At 36.8% G+C, this 24,470-nt stretch overlaps 1 protein-coding gene across 7 annotated transcripts in view; it reads right to left on the reverse strand.

Annotated features, from left to right (window-relative positions):
• The window catches only part of MPP7 (membrane palmitoylated protein 7), a 165,049-nt gene that overhangs the window by 68,389 nt on the left and 72,190 nt on the right, over positions 1 to 24,470 (reverse strand). For 4 of the 7 annotated variants that reach the window (XM_026083530.1, XM_026083528.1, XM_026083527.1 and 1 more), the window contains one exon: positions 3,431 to 3,508. In XM_026083530.1, the coding sequence (XP_025939315.1) occupies positions 3,431 to 3,508 (78 nt within the window). Of the gene's footprint in view, positions 1 to 3,430; positions 3,509 to 24,138; positions 24,219 to 24,470 lie in introns of all 7 variants that reach the window. The other 3 variants (XM_026083533.1, XM_026083531.1, XM_026083532.1) reach the window with 1 other exon arrangement.

Genomic DNA, 24,470 nt, shown 5'->3' on the forward strand with positions numbered 1-24,470 from the left:
TAAATTATGCATAATATACAATTACAGAAGCAACTATAAAAACACCAAACTCATTTTGAATACATTTTGTTTTAACCTTCAAATTAACACAGAGTTAACAAAACTGAAAACAAAAATTTATCACCTACATTCCCTGTAATTCATAAGACAAAATTGTTTATCAGACATATCAATGCTAATCTTAACAATCTTATATTAAGATAGTAGGATTGGGAAAAAATCTCTGTAGGAAAGGTCCAAATGAAATATCTGATGCACATAAAACCAGGAATCAAGGTAATCTGACTGAAATCTAGTCTGCAAGTTCTGGGGAAGAGCTTTGCAAAGCTGAAAATAATCTGTGACAGACATGAGAGCAGTTCAGCGATACGGGCTCCCCTTTCTTCTCTTCTTTAGCTTGTGCTACTCATTCCTAGAGAAGAAAATCGAGGCACCTGTAGCTGCATTGATCAAGACTACTAACCAGGCAACAAGAATGATCGCTTCAGGGTTTCTCAAAAGTCATGCACAAGCAGAGCTGCCATTTGCTTTGATGGTGCATATGTAGATACAGGTACATAAGGTTTAGAACAGTCAGAAAGAAAAAAGAGTATTTTGTTGTTTTAACAGACTGTTTTTAATCTCATTGTAACTTAGAAAGTATTTGTTCAGAGATGCAACAATTAAAAACTTGTTTTCACTCACACAATTTACAAGATTTTTGCGATTACTCCTATGAAAGTCTTAGGGGTACATGTAATGCTTGTGATGTCTAAAGAACCAGGAACACAAGGCTATGCTCTCCATTAGCAAACATGTCACCAGAGCTGCTTGCCATGCTTCCAGCAGCTTTGGACTGGATTTTTGTTTGCTTTTTGCTGTTGCTGCTCAAGTGCAAAGACTTGTGACTGCTAATGGTAGGAGCTCGGTGGAATACTTCAGGAACAAACATCGTTACCGCAGCTGATCACCATATTTGCCAAAGACAATTGCCAGAAAAGCTGCCAGAGAAACTCTTCTAAAATCCATTACTGAGGGAACCAAACATTTTACCAAGCTCTTTATGAAAAGCAGCCATTAAAGAGAGGGGAAAACAAAGCAGCGCAGAGCCATCATGGATTTGGAGTGAGTTTGGCTAAAGAAGGAATACTGGAACCTGAGAGTTCAAAGTTTCTTGGGAAAGTTTTGAACCTTCTTTTGTTAGTATAGCGCTTCTAATAACTTAAAGGCCTAGTTTGTAGCGCATAACTGTACCTCAGGCAATGTCTGTACAGTTTGCAGCAAACCAAGAGTTCTGCATCAGACACCGCTGCTCTAAAATAAGAGGCAAATAGAATCTCTGATGAAAAATTCAGCTGAAAAGTCACTGGGGCTCAGGGGAGAGAAGGGAAGGCAGCTAGAAATATGAAAATGTTCCAATTGCTACCGCTAAAATTGCTTTAAAAATTAGTGCTGAACATAAAAATAAAGACACACTCTTAAAACAGTTTTTAGTCATGTTAGCAGCACCCCAAATTTAGGTTTTAAATCAAACAGGAAACATGCACTTGTTAATAAGAATACTTCCTTGTTTGTTTAACTATAAAACAGTTAATATCACTAGGGAAAAAACATTCATGTAAAGCATATTGAAATAAAAGTGTGTGTTATATCACTAATATGCTCTTAAATCCCTGAACTTGACAACTAGTCAGATAAATGTGCCAAACATTGAATAGCACTTTAATCCCAAAGCTCCATGTGTCTTAGAGCTGCAAAAACCATGGTATGTAAATTAACTTACAAGCCTGAGGTTTGCTGATAACTATTGAAAATATACAAAATCCTGCAACATGTAGCCTGACTTCAGCTGCCAGTGGACACTCCACTTCTTTAGGATGCTGCCCATAAAACCAGCTGTTCCACTACACGTATGCAAAAAGGAAGCACCAGCAAGAGGATCTTTAAAAAGAAGCTGTGCATATAAAGTTGGCAGGTGTCTACAGACATTCATGTCTTAACATACGAACATTTAAAAAATACTACTAAAAGATATTCATAGAGTAAAACCCCCCAACCTCTCATAACCGAAGAGTGACAGAGTACTTTAATTTGGGAGTTTCCACACCATACATTTTAAATGGGGTAGAAAAAGAACAAAGTCGCTCAGCATTTCTAAAAATATCAAAAACTTAGTTTTGCATCCAAAAATAAGCAACTGATTCTTATTAAGAATTTTAGCCCAGAGATCAGTAACACAAATGTTAACAAGGATTATTAATATGTCACCAGGAACTTAATGAAGAGAATTTCAACTAGCTTTCTAATTTTCAAAATTACTATTAACATTATTAAAAGCTACTTGAAGGTTATACAAATATTACTAATATATACCTAATGTCAAAGCTAATGCATTATTATATTTGGTATGTCATAGGATATAGATTTCCTCCCACTGAAACATTATTAAATTACAATATATCCTTTTTTACACAGACTTCAAATATATTTAATTTAATGTTTCTTTAGGATGTTGCCATTCTCAATTCACAACATTTAACCAATTGTCTAATTTAAAAATCAAAGGGTATTAATTATGTTAAAAAAAAAAAAAGCTAAGCTTTTAAAACATCTATAAAATATGACAAGTTTCAAACATGCCATATTTGAAACAGATCCCAATACATACTGCCTTTTCCAAAAAACAACCTGAGATCATCAATTGCAACAAAGACTTCTGGATTTTACCTAAACCACAGTTTATTAAACATTTCTCTGTCCTGGCCTACCTCAAGTTCAGTCATAGTTTATACAGGTGTGTGCACAATTCATCTGAATCCCTGAATTAACCAAATAGCAAGAAATGGCAGGTTGGATTTTTTTTCTTTAAAATAAAAATTATAGTAACAGGAAATTAACTACTCCATCAATGCCGACCACTTCTACAATTTATTTTTTGGTTATGAAGGTAGTTTGGAAAGCTCTAATATCCATAAATCACTACTGTATTTTTTTTTAAATAGTTTTTTTTCAACAACCCTTCTTCCTAGGTATTTCATATGCCTCATTTCTGTAGTATTATCTGTCATTTTTCATGTTCTGTCAGCAGTACAGCTATCTCATTTGTCTTTATTTTTCCAAAGCATTCCTCTTGTCTGTGACTTTCTCAAAACACCAATAGTTGACAGCTTTTTCCCTCCCCGTAGCGTTCCAACCTGTAATTTCTATTACGTAGTTACCAAAGCAGAACAAGAGGCTATCTAGACGCAATGTTTTTATAACAGGCAAGTGAATAAATATCAAAGTAATATCAGCAATAAGCCCAGTGATGACAGCACCTCTGGAAACATTTGCAGCTTCTTATGATTTCAGCTCAGAGGATTACATTCATATGTTTGCACTATGAGGAGTTCTGCTTGTAGACGGTTTTTTGGGAGACTTGGTACCAGTGATCTCAGCAGGGGACACTTACATCATCTGCCAAGGCTGCTGCACCATGGAGTATGGGCACAGGGTTCTGTTTTTCATAATAATGTAGTTTTTCATGAATCTAGAAGACAATAGCACAAAACGGTAAGTTTATTTAGCAGCAAGAGAAACATTACAGATAACCCTGTTAACTGATCTGTTGAGTGTCTGTAACTAAAGAAACATCCTTATAGTAACCTACAGGCAGCAATCATGTAAATGTAATTCATCATCATCCTCTGTTGAAGTGCTAAGAATATGAAATCAGATGGAAAAAATGCTCAGCATGTAGACCAACCCACAGAAAAACTAAACATTTGTGATTTTCTCCCCCTGGCTTTCTATGTCCATATTTCTAACATATTGCTTTAAGTATCAATTACATTTTATATTGCTGCTGAAAACACAAAGCATAAAGTGTTTATCCCCGAGATGGATATAAATAACCCCCGTAAATTATGATTTATGAAGTGAAATAATAGCCTGCCACCCACATCTTGATAGACAGCTTAGTGGAGCGGCTGCCATCATTAAAATAATTCAGAAACAAGGGCGAAGTAGTGCTAATATGAATTCTAACACATCTGAAGGAAAAAGGCAGTACTCCAGCAAATTAAAGTCATTTAGGAACATTTAAAGTTTTTAATGTAGACTCATCAAAATTAAAAATGCCGTGTGCTTTGGTTCTTTCAAAAGGAGAAAGGATATACCATCATTTAAATAGTCAACCGCTTTACTCCTCCACAAATCATGCATTTCAAATTTGAGATTTTTCCAGTGTTAAAGCTTAAAATATCCAAAATATTTTAAAGCCTCTAACAAGTTTCTTAAAGGTTACTTCAGAATGGCATAAAGCAATTAATTACACCTTCCATTTTATTTACATTATTTTCCTCAAGATACAAACATATACAAATATCAATTAAAAATAAATTTAAAAAACCCTGATAACCATATCCGAATTGAAGCAAACACACTTCACTCTTGGATTACTACTTTAGTGCCTCTGCTCTGCAACAGGCCTGGGCTCCAGATGCATGGAGGAGTTGCAGAAGCAGCCAAAACAGGGACTTTTGCGCCTGGCAAGTGGGGGAACGCGAGCTCTGGCAGAGGCCGCTGGGCTCCGAGCTCTGCTGGGGACCCCCTCACACGTAACCGGGGTATGGGAAGCCCCCCGCTACCTCATCCCTGGCTGGCGCCCCGCCGGGGGAAACCTGTCGTGAGGAACGGCACAGGCACCAAGCAGGAAGGGCAGCTGGAAGGAGCAACCAAACCAGTGATCTTTCCACATTCAGAAAACGTTGTGAACCGACTGGATCGTCTCTGCTGCGCGCTGCCTTGTTTCCCCCAGCCTTCCCTCCTCTTCCGCATTAGCTTTTCCCCTGCTTCCTTTTACTCGCTCCTCTCACTTCCCGGGGCTCCCTCATTCTTCTCCCCATCCCTTTCTTTTGAATTCAAACTTAACTCCTAACAACTACACGTACAGAAGAAAACAATGTTATGTAAATGAGGCTTGCCATTTTTATTGTTCTTTCTGCCATGTCTCATAACACTTTCTCAATCCATGTCTGGTTTTATTCATTTAGACTGTAGGTTCTTTGAAGTAAAGGCCATATGATACCCTGTTAATGCAATGTGGCATAACAGGATCTAAGTCTTAGCAAATTTACAGAGATGATGAAGGAATCGATGAAGATTAGGTCTATAAGTGGTTTGTTAAAGGTTATGACAGTTCTGAAATGTCTAGATGAACCACAAAGACAAAACAGTTGCTCAGTTACTATGAGATCACTTCATCAAATGATTTCTTCTGAACTCTATTTGTACTTAGAACACGAGTTTGAATTCTGTTTGTGAACATAGCTTATGTAGACATCAATTTACTCAGAAAAAGTAAGATTAATCCAAATTGGATGTGGCCAAAAGCATAAATGGCTGGAAAAGTTCATATTTCTAGCTTACAAAGCACAGAAACTAAACAAAGCAAGCAGCTACAGCTTCCTGAGTTTAGCCGAAATTCATGGTTTACTTAGACGGTGAACTTGAGTTTCTAAAAGGCTTAATAAATCAGAAAGCCTCAACTCCATCATTTTTTTATTGCTTCAGCCAACATCTTGATTCTCTCCAGGCTGAACTTCAGTCAGCTCTGAGCTTAAAGCAGTTGCCCAAGGCTACCTCCTACGTTCTCAAGAAAATAAAAAAGCCACTTCCGATGGAGCTGTTTTTACCCTGGACACCCAGCAGGTGCCTTCACCACTGAAATTAGAAAAAGAAGAAGGAAAAAGAAAGCCAAGACATTCTTCTGTTAGCCACCCATCTTAGAAGAAAATGTTACAGAATTGTAAATTCATGCAACAAAAATAGGGATATAAAAGAAGGTATTATGCAACTTTAACAACTGGTTATTGGCACTGCCTATAACAAGCAAATGGCTGAAAACAAATTTTATTTTCCTAGCAGTGGATATCAGAATTCACCAAAACATTTAAGGAAAATCATTAAGATTTTATTAGATTTTATTAGATTATGGATGAGTTGTAGAGAGTAACTGAAAAAACAGATCTGAAGCATACAATAGAAGCTAATCAAATAAGCAAGAAAATTTAATTATTATTATTAGACAGTGCTGGGCATTAGGTGTTGCTCCATCCGGGTGGAATTTCTATTCCTTTCCCGTAGCGGCACCATGACTGATGCTACCGATAAATATTACCTGTTCTATGGCAACAGCCACTACGACTTCAGCACGCTTCCATTCAGTCTGCAAAGAGGTTTTGTACAAACAAACATCTGATTTAATTCAGTGGGTAGTATTTTGCCTTGTTTGTTAAATAATTTTAGTTTTTTTTGTTTTTAATTAGATTTTCATACTGCAATATCTATCTTTCATCTCCTTATAATTTAAGGGAGTTATGTAAGCAAATTAGAAAGCACTGGTCTACACACAAAGCTGCAATAAACTCACAAAACAAGGATTACCTTTCATGTCAAGTATAAAATTACCATACATATCATAAAAATATTACTTCCTACTGCTCTCCTACAGACACTGCCCACTTCTAACTTCTGGATAACTGATATGTTTATACTGTGTGCAGCACATATATAATAAGTTCCTGAATTCAGTAAGATAGGAGATTTTGTGCAACTTAACTGAGAAAGCAAAAAACTTCAGCGAGGCAAAAATATGTTCATGTTTTTTCAGGCAGCTAGCAAATTCCTTTAAGTAAATCTTGAAATAGTATTTAGGCATAGCATTCAAGTGGGCCCTGTTCAAATCAAATACATTTTTAAAATACTTCAGAATGACAGTCTGTATTTTAATATCTTAAAAAGTATCTTTGGCTAGTTACAAAGAGCTAGTTAAAATGTTTAATATTTAATATTCAGATGCTTTCTTAAGTAAATGTCCAGTTCAAACAACTCTACAGTTAAAAAGCTGTAAGTTGAGGCTGTAACTTCTACATGCTGTTTTAATTTTATGTTTTAAATTCTTCATGCTTGATCTCTGCTTATTGTGAAATTTTTGAAGGAAATGATAAGGACTGCGTGGGCTGCATTCCTCACTTATTTTTTGAAGAAAAAAATTCATGTACTGAATACACTAGGAAGGTGGAGAGGTAAGAAAGAGAGGACAGGAGAACCCACATTTCCTTGTGTTTAAAAATTATATTCGCTTTTAAATGCAACCCCAGAAGTGACTGCAGTAATAAGGGCAAGTCACTTATACAACAACCCTAATTACCCCAAGCCCTTTGCAGGTAACAATTAGAAATGTTCTGGTTGTTTTTCCACCTATATCACACTTACGCAAACTCAAAGGCTATGAAGTGTCAAGGGGGTGACTTAAATCAAGTCAAGCATTAACAGATGACTTATTAATATAAAAACTTCTTCCGTATACCCTTACCTGCTATTAAGGTGGGAGCCAATCAGTGGGACCTGCCATACTTTCAGACAGAGAAAACAAGACAGACAGACTCAAGATTCACTCTCAAGATTAAAACCACTCTAAAACCAAAGTGAAACAAGTAAAGAGACTCCTGGAAAGACTGCATATCCTCACTTCAGCCGTCAGAATGATCTGTGAGTATTGATATAATCAATAGCCAAACATTTTTACATCTCTTCTCCCCTTTCCCTTGTTTTCTGTATCTTCAGAAAGCTGGTGTTATTACACCATCTGCAAGCATAACCACACTATGCGGGGAGATGCAACAAGGAGAAACCTGAACTTCCTTGGCTATTGGAAACAGTCTAGCCACAGTAATAGCTGGCAGATCTAGTAAGGCTCATATACCTTAGCTAAATGTTGTCACTTTGTGAGGAACCTTGTAAAATAAACATACATCAGAAAATGGTCTAAAACAAATCATTCCTGAAAAAAAGGTCTAGTCACAGTGAATCAGTTTCACAGTAAAAAGGCTTCAGAACGAAGGATTATTTCCCTAGATCCTCGTCCCCTTATACAACTATTAGACTTTAGTATTAGTCTCACGCATTCTTCAAGCAGACTTTTCATCTTCCTAATGTAGAGGCAAACCTTTACAAGGTAGCTCAATTTATCCAACAGGAGCTTAAAAACTTGAGTGAAGAACTGATTACAAGCAACAGGTTTGGCTCTGGCTAGACTTTACTTTGATACCTCCTGAGATAGTCAGTTTTGGTCCAAAGCTATCTTGTAATAGTTATGCTTAATTTTCAAGAGGATTACTGCATTTTTCTTTTTTTTTTTTAACGCTCAGACAAAAAATACACCCCAGTAGTGTTACTATTCCAAAATGACAAAGTTTCTAAATTCTTTCTCAGAGGTCTGAATACTAAAGGGAAAAATACTATTTTTGTTATACATTCTAGAGTTTAATATCTGCTTAAATAATCCATTCCTCAGCTGGATAATATGATCATGCTACCATGCCTTATGAGAAGACAGAATATTTTATACTGAGTATGTAAAGTATAGGTAGAGTACAACTCATTAATGACTACTCTCTGACCATCCAACCAGTATTTTACCCATCCAGACTGTAATGTCCCAACTTGGATACAAGAATAATATGGGAGAGTCTCAAAAGCCTTGCTAAAGTCAAGGTAAATGGCATCCACTGCTCTACTCTCATCCATGTATCCAGTCATTTTATCACAGAAGGTAATCATGCCTTCTAGTTGATCAGGCACTACTGATCCTTGGTGAATCTATGCTGACTGTTCCCAACCACCTCCTCCCTTCCATGTGCCCAGAAACGTGTTCCAAGACAATTTGCTCCATGATTTTCCCAGAGACCAAAATAAGACTTACTGGCTTCTAGTACCCCAGATCATCCTTTTGGTCTTTTTTGAAGATGTGCACAGCATTTGCCTTTCCCTTGTGACTGGGCACTTCCTCTGATCTCTCAACCTTTCAAGGATGATACACAGCACTTGCAAATTCACGTGGTTACTTTGCCTTTGAATTTCCCAGACTTCAACGTGATGAATGATCGTGGTTATAACTAACAACTTTAGAAAAACTGCCATGAACACTGTCAAACATTTTGGCAGCTTCTCCACATGCTGCCTTTCAGCAATATCACCTGAGTAGCTAATTATTTTCTCAAATCTGAAATGTGCAACTCATACTCATAGATTCACAACTATCATTTTATTTCCAAAATTGAATTCTTATACAAAGAGAATTTTAAATTTAAACACCTAGTTTTAGTGACAGTATTGATGAAATGAAGACAATGAGAACCATACAAAAGCAAAGAGTTGAAAAGCAATACAAAATAAGGTGGTGCAAGTACTTTGCACCTTTGTAAATCTCACTCTATGAGATTAAACTGTAATAGAAATTAAAACCATCCTGAAACACTTTGAGAGAAGTATGACAGTAGATTCAAAACAGTAGGACAGACAGCCTGTTTAAGATGAAATATTTCATGTTTTCAACCATTTACGAGAGATTCATTTTAAAGAATCCCATTTAATAAGAAAGGTCTAGCTTATATTTTGTGGCTATACTGGAAGTCCAGTAACATTGATACCATTGCCATCTCTTTAGTAGAAACCTGTGGAGAGCCTAGGACTGTAGCATGCTTAAAAAACCCAGAAAATCCAGTACATCTGTTTTAAGTTCTGGCATTTAAGCATAAAGCTGGAACCCTGGAAGCCTCTTCACAGATGAGACCCAGTCTGTTAAAGCAAGAGTTATGTATAATAAAGAAAACACACAAAGTTGTTCTGTGGAGTAGATGGCTAAGTTACTGGGGTTTTGGTTTTTGATTTTTTTTTAATGACTACCTATCTTTTTCACTGTGGGGTTCTTTGGGTAGTCTTACCAGGCTCTGCGAAAACTGACAATCAACTTTTGAGAAAGGCTGCAAGAGGGAAAAATAATCATTTGCAAATTCATATAGTTTTGGCACATTTGTAGGCAAGGGAAATTGTGTCTGGATTTTCCCAGAGAGATTGAATTAAGTTTTCTATTAAAAAAAGTGTAGCAGAAATACATTTTCCTCAGTGTCCCCAGCCTGGACTATTTCAAAATCCACAAGGAGCTTTTTTGTGTCAGACAAACTAATATCTTGAGCAACGAATCTTACCAAATAAACCTCCTTTCTCCTTTCAGATTGCATAAGCTCCAGGTACAGTTCCAATATTACTTGGCTCAAAACAGCACGGGGAGGGGGATAAGTATGTGCACAGAATAATATCAGTTTCTAGTACCCCAGCTCCATTATGGGAAGGAACCCCCTTAATACAAGAGTAATTCTGCTAGTATTTATTAAGTTCCAATACAGTTGTATGAGCATAGCTTTTCTGAAAGGCTCTAAAGAACGACAAAGCAAATTCAAAGAAGCCACAAACTACATACCCGGCTCTGGAAATGGTAGCTTATCTGAATATTACAGTCCAAGATTTATTAGCAATCTGATAGGAAGTTCTTCACCTACAAAGTTTCTGGACAACTTAAGCTCCAAAGAGGAGATCCAAAAAGGACCATTTTCCCATAAGCCGATTCCACACAAGAAATGCAGTATGTCAGGCAGGTTCTCCTTTTTCTGAATTGAAGAAACATATTATTTAACTGTTGTTGTATCTACTGTTCCATGCATAAGAACATAATGTTTTGAAAGGAGATACCAAGAGTAATTGTCAGCAATTTCAAAGTAAAGTTTCCTGTAGCGGCTCTGAAAAAAACATTTTCTCCCCAATCCCAGTGAGGTATAATAAAGATGCAGAAAACTCCTAGGATTAAAAGGTTTTAAATGTTCTGTATATCAAAGCAAAAAAACAAAACAAAACAAAAAAAACCCCACACAAACCAAGATACAAGCCTATTTTTGCAAAATAATTTTACGGAATGTAAACAGAACATTAATATTTCTGTCTTTCATTCTTTACATCCTTCTCATTCTCACTCCTACTTCTCTATATAATGACATAAGCTTTGTCTTTCTGTCCTGTCTTCCCCTTCTCGTTTCCAGCTCTAAAGTATTTTTTAATCTTTCTTGCTTCCTCTTCCTTGTTTCTGCTTTCTTGTTTCCACTTTCTAAACACAAATTACTGACAAGTCAAACATTTAAAGCAACTGGAACTACCCTGCCCATATGCTCATATTGATATTAGTAGTTTGTTCTGTGGGTACACACACACACCAATCCAAGGCAGACTAATTCTGGAACAGAGTGTATTACCTTTTGAGCAGTATCAGAGGCTTATATCCTCTTACTAGTTATATAAACATTCTCTTATCTGGGAGTGAGTTGTCTCTCATTATGGAGACAAGGTACCTGCAACATTTGGCTAATCATGTGCATGTGGGAAAACATGCAACATTGGCTATGTCTAAACTAGTAAGCAACAGGACAGAATGACTGGCAGTGAGGACCTAATCACCGCGCTGCACACATTTCTGGGGTTTCGCTCTGGACTAGCCTAGTCTAGTCTGCTGAACATCCCTGAGCAGCTCATCTCCTGGGGTAGTTTCACCAGAAAGGAATCCAGCTCACGCACTCTGAGGCTGCTTGCTGATGCAAACCAAAGCACCTTAAATTCAGATGATGGGAGATTTCTGTCAAAAGTGCACTTCCGACATGAACTAGAATGCCAATATAAACACACCTGCTAAGCGCCAAGACATGTCTACAAAAATATCCTGAATGCCTGTCTTCTAGACAGTCCACAATGTTAGACAGAACATCTCCCCCAGCTGCTCTCTTTGGTATACACTGCACAGTGTGTTGGTAATCAGAGTACCTGAAATCAAAGCACTGGGGGAAAAAACCATGCAAATTCTGGACCAATTGGCTTGGACACTTGCATGGATGCATAATCAAAGACTCTCTTATAGACAGAATTTGTTAACGGCTCACCAAAGTTTCAGGTTCACATACACTTTGCATAAAAGTCTTTAAATTCACTATTGGCACCACAAACCGGGAAGATGCTACTATCGAGAGGACCATGCTTACACTGAGAAGCCACAAAGGATGAGGAGAACATGAAAAGAAAGCAAAAGAGGAACTGATCGGGCCTCAAGTGCTGGTTTCAGCTTCATTTGTAATTTTGTGTCCAGCATCTGTAATATCTGGAGCAAGAAAAATCATTCCAGAATGGACGTCAAGATATCACAGAATCACAGAATCGCTGAGGTTGGAAGGGACCTCTGGAGATCATCTAGTCCAACCCCCCTGCTCAAGCAGGGTCACCTAGAGCACATTGCACAGGATTGCATCCAGGCGCATTTTGAATATCTCCAGAGAAGGAGACTCCACCACCTCTCTGGGCAACCTGTTCCAGTGCTCTGTCACCCTCACAGTGAAAAAGTTTTTCCTCATGTTCAGATGGAAGTGTCTGTGTTTCAGTTTGTGCCCGTTGCCTCGCGTCCTGTCGCTCGGCACCACTGAAAAGAGTCTGGTCCCATCCTCTCGACACCCTCCCTTCAGATACTTGTACACGTTGATAAGATCTCCTCTCAGCCTTCTCTTCTCCAGGCTAAACAGGCCAAGCTCTCTCAGCCTTTCCTCATAAGAGAGATGCTCCAGTCCCCTAATCATCTTTGTGGCCCTTCGCTGGACTTGCTCCAGTAGTGCCACATCCCTCTTGTACTGGGGAGCCCAGAACTGGATGCACTGTGACTACACAGGACACATTTCATCAATAGTGCCAGAGCCTACACAGTGAGATTTTAAGACGAGCATTAGGTGTTTGTTTGTTCACTAATGGCACTAGTCTAACTCTGGGATTTAGACAGTGAGCTCACTGTCTAAACTGAGTAATAACTGTAGGTCAAGGTGAAATGAATTACTTGGAAGGAGAAAAAGAAACAGTGCACTAGAATGTAAAAAGTGAAAATAACCATAAAAATAACCATAAAAATTCCCAAACTATAATTACATACCAGCATCTATGCTAAAAGAGCATACCTATATTGTTTGAGGTAAGATTTTAATTAAAAAAATCATTTACTTCCCCCTCCTTTTCTCTTCCCAAAAGCCTACCATATCAGATGAAAGCAACAGGAATAATTAGTCATTTTTTTTGCTTTACTTTCATCATTTAGTGGGTGTCTGCAAGCCTATTTACATAGCACAGAAATATGGACTGTATACAAAGCTATTGTAAAAGTTCTTCCTGAACTTTCCTATAGAATTTATCATTGTAGTATTGGCATGTTAATGAACTCAAACAAACAACTCCGCATTAATATGGCATGATGAACACACGAGGTGTATGAGAATTGAGCTGCAAATCAAATGTCAATCCCTATCAGATACCCATTGCAACATCTTGAAAATTGGCTTTTTCAGAACACCTACAGCTTTTAAATCACATTCAGTGCAGGCCAATTGACTTGAATTGCAGTTAGAGGCATAGAATATTGCCAAAAATTCAGCACTCTGTATTTCAAAGAAGACAAACAAAATAAAAATGCATAAATCATAGCTACCTACTCAAAGTTTGCTTTAAATTTCATATCACAAAGGCAAAGAGAATTTCATTCCCCACAGTAATATTCAATTGCCTCAAACATAAATTAAATGCTTGCACAATGCAGACAGGTTTTCAGAGAATAACGTTACATGTATCAAAGCAAGCCTCTGAAGACATAAAAACAGATATTCAGAAGTCTCTATTTTGGCCTATTTTCCACAGCAAAAAGATTCATCTCAACAGGTGAGCAATTCTCTCAAGTCCTTGGTCCAAACAGCAGGTGCATTACATTCTTAAGAATTCATAAGCAGGCAAAAGGCATGGAATATTTCTGCCTGAATGGTTAGGTGTCAATAAAGTCGTAAGTCATTCAAAACAATAATGTTAGGCAACTTTAACATACAAAACTAAAAATCCACATTATAATAAAAGAATCAGAAGCTTCTTTATCACTATAGCATGAAATCACCTAAAAAAAATCAGAAAGACTGCAGAGTGTCTGGTATAAATTGTATGATAGTTCAAAACCAAAACAGACTACAGAAATTGAAGGCCAAGGCTGCAAGAAAAAACAGTATCAAAGAGATTATATATAACATTTTAATATTTCAGGAACCAGGAAACACTGAACAGCCAGAACATGGGAATGACCAGGCTATCCAAATGCTCCAAGGTAAACACAAAAATCCAGATTCCTAAACTCTGGCATTATCTCAACTGCTGCTAAGCGGCGTTTTTGTTTGTTTGTTTTTCTTGGGGAAAGGGGGATTAGGTTTACAATAGGAAAAGTTAACACAGGTGCAAAAAAGATGATCCTAGCCCCAAGAAAACTCAGTAACTAGGTCCTTTAATACTTCTTTAAGGAACCAGTTCACTCATACAAATGAAAGGACACCCAGCACTGAACTCAATGGAATTTTTTTGTCAGCTTCAAACATTATGTCCATTGAAGATTAAACCCACTCATGTCAATGCTGCAGGAAGCATCCTAGCTATCAGTGGAAAGAAGCCTGGAAACAAGGTCTGAAAGCTCTAATCAGGCAAATGGATGTGTTTTCTGCTCAGTTCTTCTTTTGGGCTACAGCGGAACCCATGCAACCAAGGAAATGGCCCATACGCTTTTCCAAGTCACAGGAGTATTGGAAGTCCATTATTTGAAATATGCCAACAAATAAACCTGCATATCATGACTGTACTGCTCTGAGATTGCCAAAAAATGCGGTGATAGTGGTCGTTTCAAGTTTAGAGCAACATTGTCTGTGTTGTAAGAAATCTCCTAGCTTTTTCCTCCCAGGATGCTGGTTCAGGGAAGTCAAGGCTATTTTATTTCCTACGCTTGCAACACCAATTAACACCATCACAGCAGGATAACCACCAGGGCAACCCAAAAGAGCAGGGATTCAGGTTACATCAACTGGTAAGAATGTACTATTTGCCAAATGACGCGACGTGTCCTGCAGCTGGCAGCTGAGGCTCCGCTGCCTGCGGCACCAGGTGACTGCAGGGGGAAGCCGCCATGTGGCTGGGACGGGGCTGCGTGCAAGCGTGGTGGGTCTGAGCCATTTGCCAAAGGCAGGTCACTAACAAGGACTGCACGAAACTGTGCTGGGTGCCTGAGCAAAGCCCACCCATCTGCCCCTCTCACCACCTCTTGCCTGCGGTCAATATAATTAAACTAGTGGGTCACATACTTTATTATCTGTAAAGTAAGCTAAACGGTTACTGTTATTGATAGATCTGAGAGTGCAACTTCTCATTTAAGGACCTTACCAAAAAAAAAAAGCTGTCTCATATTTCCAATTTTGTAAAGCTTCTTTTCTACAATTTCTTCATACTGTGCAAGAGGTCAGTAGTACCAGAATATGGTTTTGGAAATTATAACTGTACATAGTTTCATTAAAAACTTAGCATGTACTTACAGTGCTATGTGACTATTCAAAAATTATTTTTTTAAGTTGGTACCAAATTTACTCAGGAATAGAAATTTTTCATTTGTCCAAGCATCTCTGTCTTGATATTGGACTAAAAACAAGTTCCCCTGAACAACACCCACACGGATAGGTAACAAACCAGTCACTCTGTAGACTTCCATGCCAATACGAGTTCCCAAAGTGTTTTTTTGCTTAGCATGTTATTTCTTACTGCATGTTGTTGGATTGAGAGTGGCAGCACTGGAGGAGAGTGACTACCTCCAGAGCTGGTCATGACTTTTCCTTCAAATAATCTTCTGWTGGGAGATACTCTTTCAAGGACAAAACAAAACAAATAAGCATTTCTGTGATTTCTGTATGTATCTACTCATTAGTAAATCTCCTAACTTTGCAACACACCTCTTGTGTTAAGAGAAGGTAAACTAGCATCTGAGCATCCATCCAGTCCTTAAAGATAAGGTTGCAAAGCATCCAGGTTTGTCTTGGATGACACTTAAATTGTGTGTTTCACCCAGCATCCAGAATGACCTATATTCTAAACATATGAACTCCAGGAATTTTAAAACATGCATTGAAGTTTCAGAAATAAATTTTCAAAATATGCATAATCTACAGTAATAGTCTAAGTTACTAAACATGCTAACAGAGTTACAAGAAATCATATTTAATGGCATTTTTCTTGTCAGGTTACATTTTGAAAAAACTATACACCGTGCATTATCTACAGGTTTATAAAGTTATTGGAGTGATTTTTTTTAAATGAGGTGGCAACAATGCAAATCAGCTGTGTTGGCTGGAGAGGTCACAGTTTCAACTTACATGCTCAAGAATTATTGCCTTTGATTCAAAAAGAACTTGATTACGGAGCGCTTGTATGCGTGACAGTGCCGATGTGACGAGTACCCAGTTAACAGTGACCGCAAATATCATGTGATTATGATAAATTAGATTCTGTTAAAGCCAATAACAGAAACACGACATGCTAGAAATGAAAGAAAGCAAGCTCATGGGAGGAGAGAGCAACTTTCAATTGGCAAAATCATGCGATGTACTGTTCTTAAGGACAACAAAGAACCTTGCTAAAAATCAGGCCATGTGAGCTGTCATTCCAGCCAAGTAACTAGTCTCTATAGTCTAATCAGCAATTCCTCAAAATAAAAGATACTGACACACATTGCAGTGAGTTGTACAGCAAAATCCCACTATCCATGGCTTTTTTTTTGGTTTGTGGTTTCAGAGTTTCCTCATCAATCATTTAACACCATGCCTCATTTTTTTGTCCTTCACTCTTGATTGACCTTGATAAGCAGTGGGCATCTGAGGAAGATGATGATGATGATGAAAATATGCTTCAGAAAGAATTCCTAAGGGCACTGTCTATAGTACTACTTTTCCTTTTTAATGTTGTTCCTAGCCAAGAAAATTTAAAATCGAGAGAAAACACACGGGCACACAGCAGCACATATAAAGCTCTAGTTACATACCCTATAAACTGATCTGCAGTGCAATTCATTTATGCAGTTAATCATAAGCTTGATTTACAAGTCTGAGGACAGGTATTGTCATTTGCTTATCCTACAATGGAAGTACTCTAACAAAAAACAGGACCAGAGGGAATCTCAAGGGGTCATAAAAATTCATACAACTACTTTGAGATCAGTTGTACCTAACAGCTTTGTGTTTGCTAATGATGTCTGCTCTGAAAGATCTTAACTGTATTTACCATTAGAAAATTTTTCCTAATAGCTAACTTTTTCTTTTGCTGTAAATTGATGTCCTAGCTTCTCATCCCATCCGGGAGGACAAATTATTCCCTTTGTGTTTGCAATACCCTCTTCAACATGAAATCTTAGGTATTTTCCCAAGTCCTCTTTAAGCTAAACCCAAGTTTTTTCAATCTTCCTTCATGGATCATGTTTTCCAGACCTCTGACCATTTCAGCTGCTCCTTTCTGGAATTTCTACATTCTACTTCTATTTAAGTAGTGACCTTATTTAATCTAGAATGAAGGAAAAGGAATAATCCAAATTATCTCTCCTGTTTATACATCCCTGGGTGGCATCTGTCTTTTTCTCACTGCTGCCTCACATTTTGTTTGCAATCCACTGATAATCACTACAGTAGCAAAACTAACGCTAATCCACGATACCCCATCCAGGTGTTATGCAGCTGATTATTATTATTCAAGTAGGATCTTAAACCACTAGAATGTTAAAGGTTAAAATAGCAATTAAGTGCATTTTTCATTTCCTTATTCATTCCCATTTGCAAATAGAATACTCTAACCTATTTCTTTATTTGTGGCTTTAACCCCTTAATAGCTTATCTTGTGAGATGCTGCTCTTTTTCCTTCCTTGATTTTTAAAAGCTAGATTTTTATATTTTAATACCTAAGTTTATTTTATTTAGCTGTTATCACAGAAAAAGGACGCAAGAATAAGAAAATTATAGTCTCAAGAATATGAAAGCAAACGGTAACATGACTGAGACTAATATATTTTATTTTTGCAAGGTTAAGCAGAACAGATTAAATACTGGCTACCACCCCACTTATTCCTTGCAGAGTTTCTTAAAATGTTTATTTTTCTATAAGAAACACTTTTCACTTTGAATTCATTGTTCCTTACACAATAAAATAAAGCTGCTATTATGAGATTTCACAGACTTCATTCAAATGCACTTTTTTTTTGTTAGTAATAAGAAAAAGTTTTGATGACTTTGCTTATAGGAAGAGGGTCCCTAGGTAGACAGAGGAAGTTCAGACCAAAGCCAAACAAGTTGCATTTGCTCCAAAATAAACTTTTCTGCCCCTTTAGAGCCAAACAGCTACTGTATACAGTATTTCCAAAATTGTTTTTCTGTACTTTTAACCCCATTTCTAAAGGAAGGAGGATCAGAAAAACGGCAAATTTGAATGAAGCTATCCTCTTGTTTGAGCTAAGGACATGAAGTCCTTGAAACAGAAATCTATTTTTATCGTTAAAAAAGGGAACACAACACCATCAACCCTTTTCTCCTTTGAAACCAGCAGTCTTCAAACTGGAATCCATGGATGCTGAGAGGTCCCTGGAATCTTAATGCACTGCCATTCAGAAATACATTTTCAAGTGGAACAAAATTTGAACAGTAAACCTATCAACTGCCAATTTGAAATTACTAAAATAAAAGTATACCAACCATCCTCTCCAAAAGTATACCTCACCCATATTAAAAAAACCCTTGAATTCAGTAAAAATTTAAGGAAAATTTTTCAAAAAAGCAGTATTGCCACTGGGAACTCAGTTAGGATTCTAATTCATAAACTGCTCTTTCAAATTTATTGCTTTTCACCCTTCTGTCTATATACTCCCATTCATGGGCAATCCTCTCCCTCATCCCCAGTATCTACTATAATTTTAATAATCACCGCTTTTTAAATGAAGGATTTAGATTTAAATGAAACACAGGATTTTGGGTGGGCTCACACAAGCACCTATTTCCCCCTCTTACCTTCATTAAGGCAATGATTAGGATTTGACATTCACACTGGAAGAGACCAAATCTTTCATTAAAGATGAATTACATCTCTCTTTCTCTACATAATTTAGCTTTCTACATTCATGGTGCATGAATGATCCGAGGAGATACTTCTGTGCAGTACTGCAAAATTAGCAAATTGATCGCATGTATAATAAATCTATCAAAGTCATATACAAAGATTACAAATTAAAATGGTGGTAATACTCAAGATTATGGTATCATTTTTATCCAAAAGATTTCAGAGCACATTACCAAAGAAACTAAGCAGCAGTTTCATCATCAGATCTAAAAGGAAGATGAGGACTAATTATGGCCACAAAATGACTAGCTTAATTTTCAAAGCACAACTACTAAACTGACTTCTAATTAGAAAGAAATTATTGTAACCTTAAAATTTTTGGCCTTCTAACTACTGATAGTGAGATACTTATGAACACATAGCAATATTTTCCATATGTGATTCTGACATTTCCATCAGCTGACCACTGCTTTTCTTTTATATAGCATTAATCCAGCCATCAACTGAAATCTTGCCTAGCTTCTGTGGAACCTGGAGCTACCTTGCTAGTGAAATGTTCTCTTCACACTTCCGCCTCTCTTGGACAGCTAGCATTACAGCATTTTCCGTAATGGAGAGGCTGCAGAAATGACACCATTATTTTTCAAGTACGTAAACAGGACAAGAAAATAAGAGGAGGCAACATCAGCTTCCCAAGCCTCATTCTGGAAGTCACTTCCTCTTTGTTTAAGATTTAAGGAGCCCAGGAAATATATTCATAGACAGCCCAGGGGAGAAGAATCTGGGCTTTAATATCCGAAGATCTGATTTGCTTACAGGGAAGTGCCAAGTGGCAATACTGTACGAAGAAATTTTTGACAGATTGAAGTATTCCCCATTTAGCTTCTGAAGAGAGGCTGCCTATTGCAGGCTACGAAAGGAAGCCTACCTTCAAGAGGCGATCAAAAAACCGGGGGTGCTTCACTGCTTCGCACGTGCCCGGTGCTCCCTGAGAGGAAAGGGCTAGCTGAGGCGGGGGCCGGTGGCCGCCTGCTCGGGCAGAGATCGGGGAGCCTGTGCAACTCCATCTCCCAGCTCAGTACTGACTGTCCTTCCAACAGCCACAGCAGGCGCGTCTGCTACGTTACCACAGGTACTTAAAGTTACTCCCCCCTTCCTGAAAATATCAGAGTAGAAACGATCAGAACGAGACTTCTCAACACATACATATTTCTACTGGGATTCTCAGCCGTATCTGTATAGATAATTTCTTTCTTCCAAGATTTCTAATCCATGCCTTACCTCCTCTCTTCCGTACGAGGACCTTGCCCCTGTCGCCCTCTTTCTACGCCGGTTTGTTTGTTTCTCAGTGGACTTTTTTACCTCCTGTTTAGAGTTTTTCCATTATGCTCTCTGACATAATTCTCCTATAAACAGCATGTCTTTTAAAGTTACTTTTAAAATATACTTTTACTTAAGGAATTCTTCATGCAAGCAAGCAAGACATCGCAATTTCCACTGCAGCCCTTCAGTTTTGAGAAACAGTACTCAGTAAAATTGCCCAGAAAGTAATTTAATACAGATGGAAATAATCCCTACAGCAACCACCAAACAGCTGATGTTTTCACAGTGATTCTAAACACAAAACTAGAGAAAAACTGTTATTTCATTCAAGAAACTAATGAACTTATATTGAACAGAAAAAAAGAAATATATATGTCTACAGTATTTCAACCCCACATTCCAACAAAACCCTTTTTTTTCCTTTTCTTTTTTTTTTTAAGGAAATCTTTCATTTTTTTCCCATTAAATACAGTCTTAATACTTCTTTTTAGGTATGACCTCATTTTACATGTTAGTGCAACAAAGGCAAGTCACTTGCAGACTATGTGCCTAACTAATTTGAATTATTACTAAGATTAACACAGTAGAACTGAAAAAAACCTTTGAGTTTTGATATTTGCTAGATTTTAAGAAATTTAAAGGTTTCCTTAGATTTATCACAAACTATTTTTTAATAGCACAAGTATAATATTACTATTCTGATATGCCCCAAGGTGAGAAGCACTCTTGCTGTGTCTTTAAAGATTTTAATGAATTTGAGGGGAAGGGAGGTTTCTTTTAGAAAGGTCAACTTCCTTTAATACAGAATAACCTAACCATTCTCAAACTTATAATAAAAAAGGATTTGAATATTTCAAAGGAAATTTTTGATCTCTTTTTAAAGAGGAAAAATAATGACACTACTTATCATAAACTAAAAAAGGAAAGAAACACACTGAATGCAGCTAAAATGGAAAGAACAAAAAGGTCTTGTCAACAGGGAAGCTATCATTGGAAGCTATTATTATCTGAAGTCCTTCTAAGCACAAAATATCCCAGGAACAATGTAATCTTATTTCTGGGAGAGCAGGAAAACAGCAATCCTGGACATTGAAGGATTTGCTTTCAAATTTGATTATCTAATTCAGCAAATTAAAAAAACAAACAAACCCAGTATTCCATTATTTCCTACTGCTGATAGGTTGATTACCAAAGAAAGTGCCATAGAGTGAATGCAAACATAAATTTACAATACTTTCTGTGCCAATGTTAATACTAATTCATGTTAAATTATTCCCAGAGTCAGAGGACTGAAGAGGTAACTTGCCAAGAATATGGAGATAGCATTTGAAAAAAATAAAAAAAACTCAAGAAAATCAAAAGCAGCACCTTCTTCCAAGTGACGAAGCTATCATGACATGTTTTAAACGAACTCCTATATGGTCCTACTTTGTCCAGTAACTGCACTTGAAGAAGCAGCTATAAAGTGAGCCATAACTGACAGATGACAGCTATCTTTGGAAATGCGCAAAGAACGGGAAGCAGCACTGCATGGTAAGAGCGGGTTGTTTCAAATTCACTGCTAACACCTTTCTTTCAAGGCTAAGTTCAAGATTTCACTGAGATGCTAGAGATAAAACAAATATGTGTCTGTATTTAATACTTTTCTTCATGAAGGCCTCGTCCATTCCTTCAAAAAACACTGAAAGCTATATAAACACGAAAAGGTTTTCTTTTGCCTAAAAGCATGTTTTACTTGTAAACAATTTGCTTTGCAATCTTTTCTCCTACTAGTATTTTTAAACACTCATCACAAGTTTGAATTGAGATCTTTACTTATATGTCATTACACAGAATATAATTTCCAATCATTTTACCAGAAGTAAATAACTTCCATTCTTTGCTTAACAAAATAAATCTAAAAGAAAGACCTTTCTTAACTCTGCTCAGTACGTAAACAGTCCAATGTGACTGAATGCTAAGCTGTTCTTCCAGCTGTCAGACAGATTCTCAAACTCCATTCTCTACATAGCTAAGATTATATAGAGATCCTGATTAAAACATTAATCAAAGAAAACAGACAAAAAGCCTAGGATTCTCTGCAAACAGACTGCGAAACCTTGGCATTGACTTGTGCTTTTTCACTTTCTCTATTCAGGCAGAGCTACTAAATTTAAATATTGGAGAGTTTGGTTTATTCCTGCTTAGTATAGTAAACACCATTCTTACAGTCCTCTGCTCAATGCACGTTAGTCCTAGCTCCAAAACAATTCAGCTTCACCGAGTTCCTTATACTTACGAGATCATTTCTGTACAGTTCAGTGATGCAGAATTAACCCATCCAAAACCTAGAAAACTTTAATCACAGACAGGGACAGATATCCTTCAACTGAGTCAGAATTTTATATATATACATATGCACATATATATATATATAAAATATATATATTTATATATTTATTTATCAATTAGCACCATCTAGTGGGGTCTGTACAATCTATGCAATATGAGAAATAAGTAGCTCACTAGTAAGATTTTTCTTTAAAATCCTGCACAACATGTTATGATACAGCACAGGTCCAGTAATTAATAAAATTCAATTAAAAAAAAGTTTTCTTGTTTTATTTCATAACATTAAGATTATGTTACTCTATTAATTACATTTTAAGAAAAAATGCTGGCAGTACAAGCTGCATGTATGTACACGTGAAAATTTACTAACAGGAAGAAAAAAATTGTTTACACATTCATACGCATGCAAAACACAATTACAATTTAGTTACTATTTTATATTTTGATTCCTACGTTCCCCTATCACAAAGCATAAGAAAAATCCTCCAATCTTTAAAAGAAGATACTTCAAAACACGCAAAAAATGAAAAAAAAAATCCTTTTATATAAGGAATACCAAGGCCTCCATTATCAGAGCTTATAGCTAATTTATACTGACAGAATATGACAATTTATGCTGCAGACAAAACTTTTGTTAAAAACAGATCAAAACGCCACAAACACTGGATCATAACCCAAAATACTAATAAAATTACAGATAAAATCCTTTTGAAATTTTCAAAGAAATTCATTTAAAAGAGGTCACCTACATTAAAAACAGATACTAAAAACTAATGATGCTTATCTATCCCACTTCTCAAATATAAAATCTACAAGTTGCTTTTCTAGTCAGTTTTATCTTAAAAATTGTACAGACTCAAGTCCTGTTGTAAGTAATGCTGCAGAATTTAAGTGCAACAGCCAACAGCAGTAGCCCGCCCCCCCCCCCCTCCAATCAACCAGCAGCAAGAAAGCCTCGCAAATAAAAAGCAGCGGCACATAGGGGTACTTCAGTGCAACACTGCAAAAGGATAGGCAGAGTCTCCAACAGCCTCTACCAACAGGTAAGCGAAAACACTGCTGTTCCCTTCTCCCTGTGCCTGCTTACAGGCCAGGTTAAAAACAAAACACAAACAATTTATCATGAAAATTAAATGTGTGCTTTCGAGTACTAGGACAAGTCACAAGTGTGACTTGCTTAAGCACTTGCTTAAATGGCCCTTAAGAAATCTGCTGCGAAACTACGAGGCACTCCATAAGGGACAGTCAAGGACAATCTTCTGTTCTTCCCTATTATACTTGGCACTAGGTGAAAGTAAATTGGTTTTGTTCCTGGGAAAAAATGTTAAATGTGGTAAAAATTCAGAAAAATAGAGAAATATAGAGAAAATATGTAAATATGGGAAAAAATTAAGAGCAATAAAAACCAGCAATGGAAGGCTTGTAACAAGTACTTTAGAAGTCCCAGAACATAAGAAGATGAGGCCTGCACAGTATGCTCAGGTGTCAGGGTACAAACAATTTATTCAAGCTAAATGGAAATGAAAATAAAGAGATTCTAATAAATGAGTTAATATCAACAAGTAAGATTTATAATAAAAATAAAGATGAAGACAGCAGCTGAATTTTATTTAAAAAGATAGAGATGTGTTAGGAGTAAAATGTCCCAAAGAAGTACAATGAGATAATTACCATAATTTTAATGGATACAAATAATTTTCAACCTTCCCTGCAGAGGATGGAGAAACACCAATACTGAAGTGGAATGTGTGCTGTGGGATAAAGAGAAATATGAAAAATGACGACACAATACAAAAAAAAAATGCAGTAATTTAGAAGAGATTTAATATTCTTTCTCTGCTTGAAAAATCTTCTGTTATATCTGTGCATCAAGGCTATAAGACCTAAGCTAATAAAAATATGAACTTGTTTTCCTAAGAAAAGCTTTTCCTCTCCCCATTTATATTCCCACTATTTCCTCCATCATTTGTTGGATGACACACATGACACTTCTACATTCCTTT

The sequence above is a fragment of the Apteryx rowi genome, unplaced genomic scaffold (genome assembly GCF_003343035.1).
Source record: "Apteryx rowi isolate R43461 unplaced genomic scaffold, aptRow1 scaffold_606, whole genome shotgun sequence".
Classification (NCBI taxonomy): Eukaryota; Metazoa; Chordata; class Aves; order Apterygiformes; family Apterygidae; genus Apteryx; species Apteryx rowi.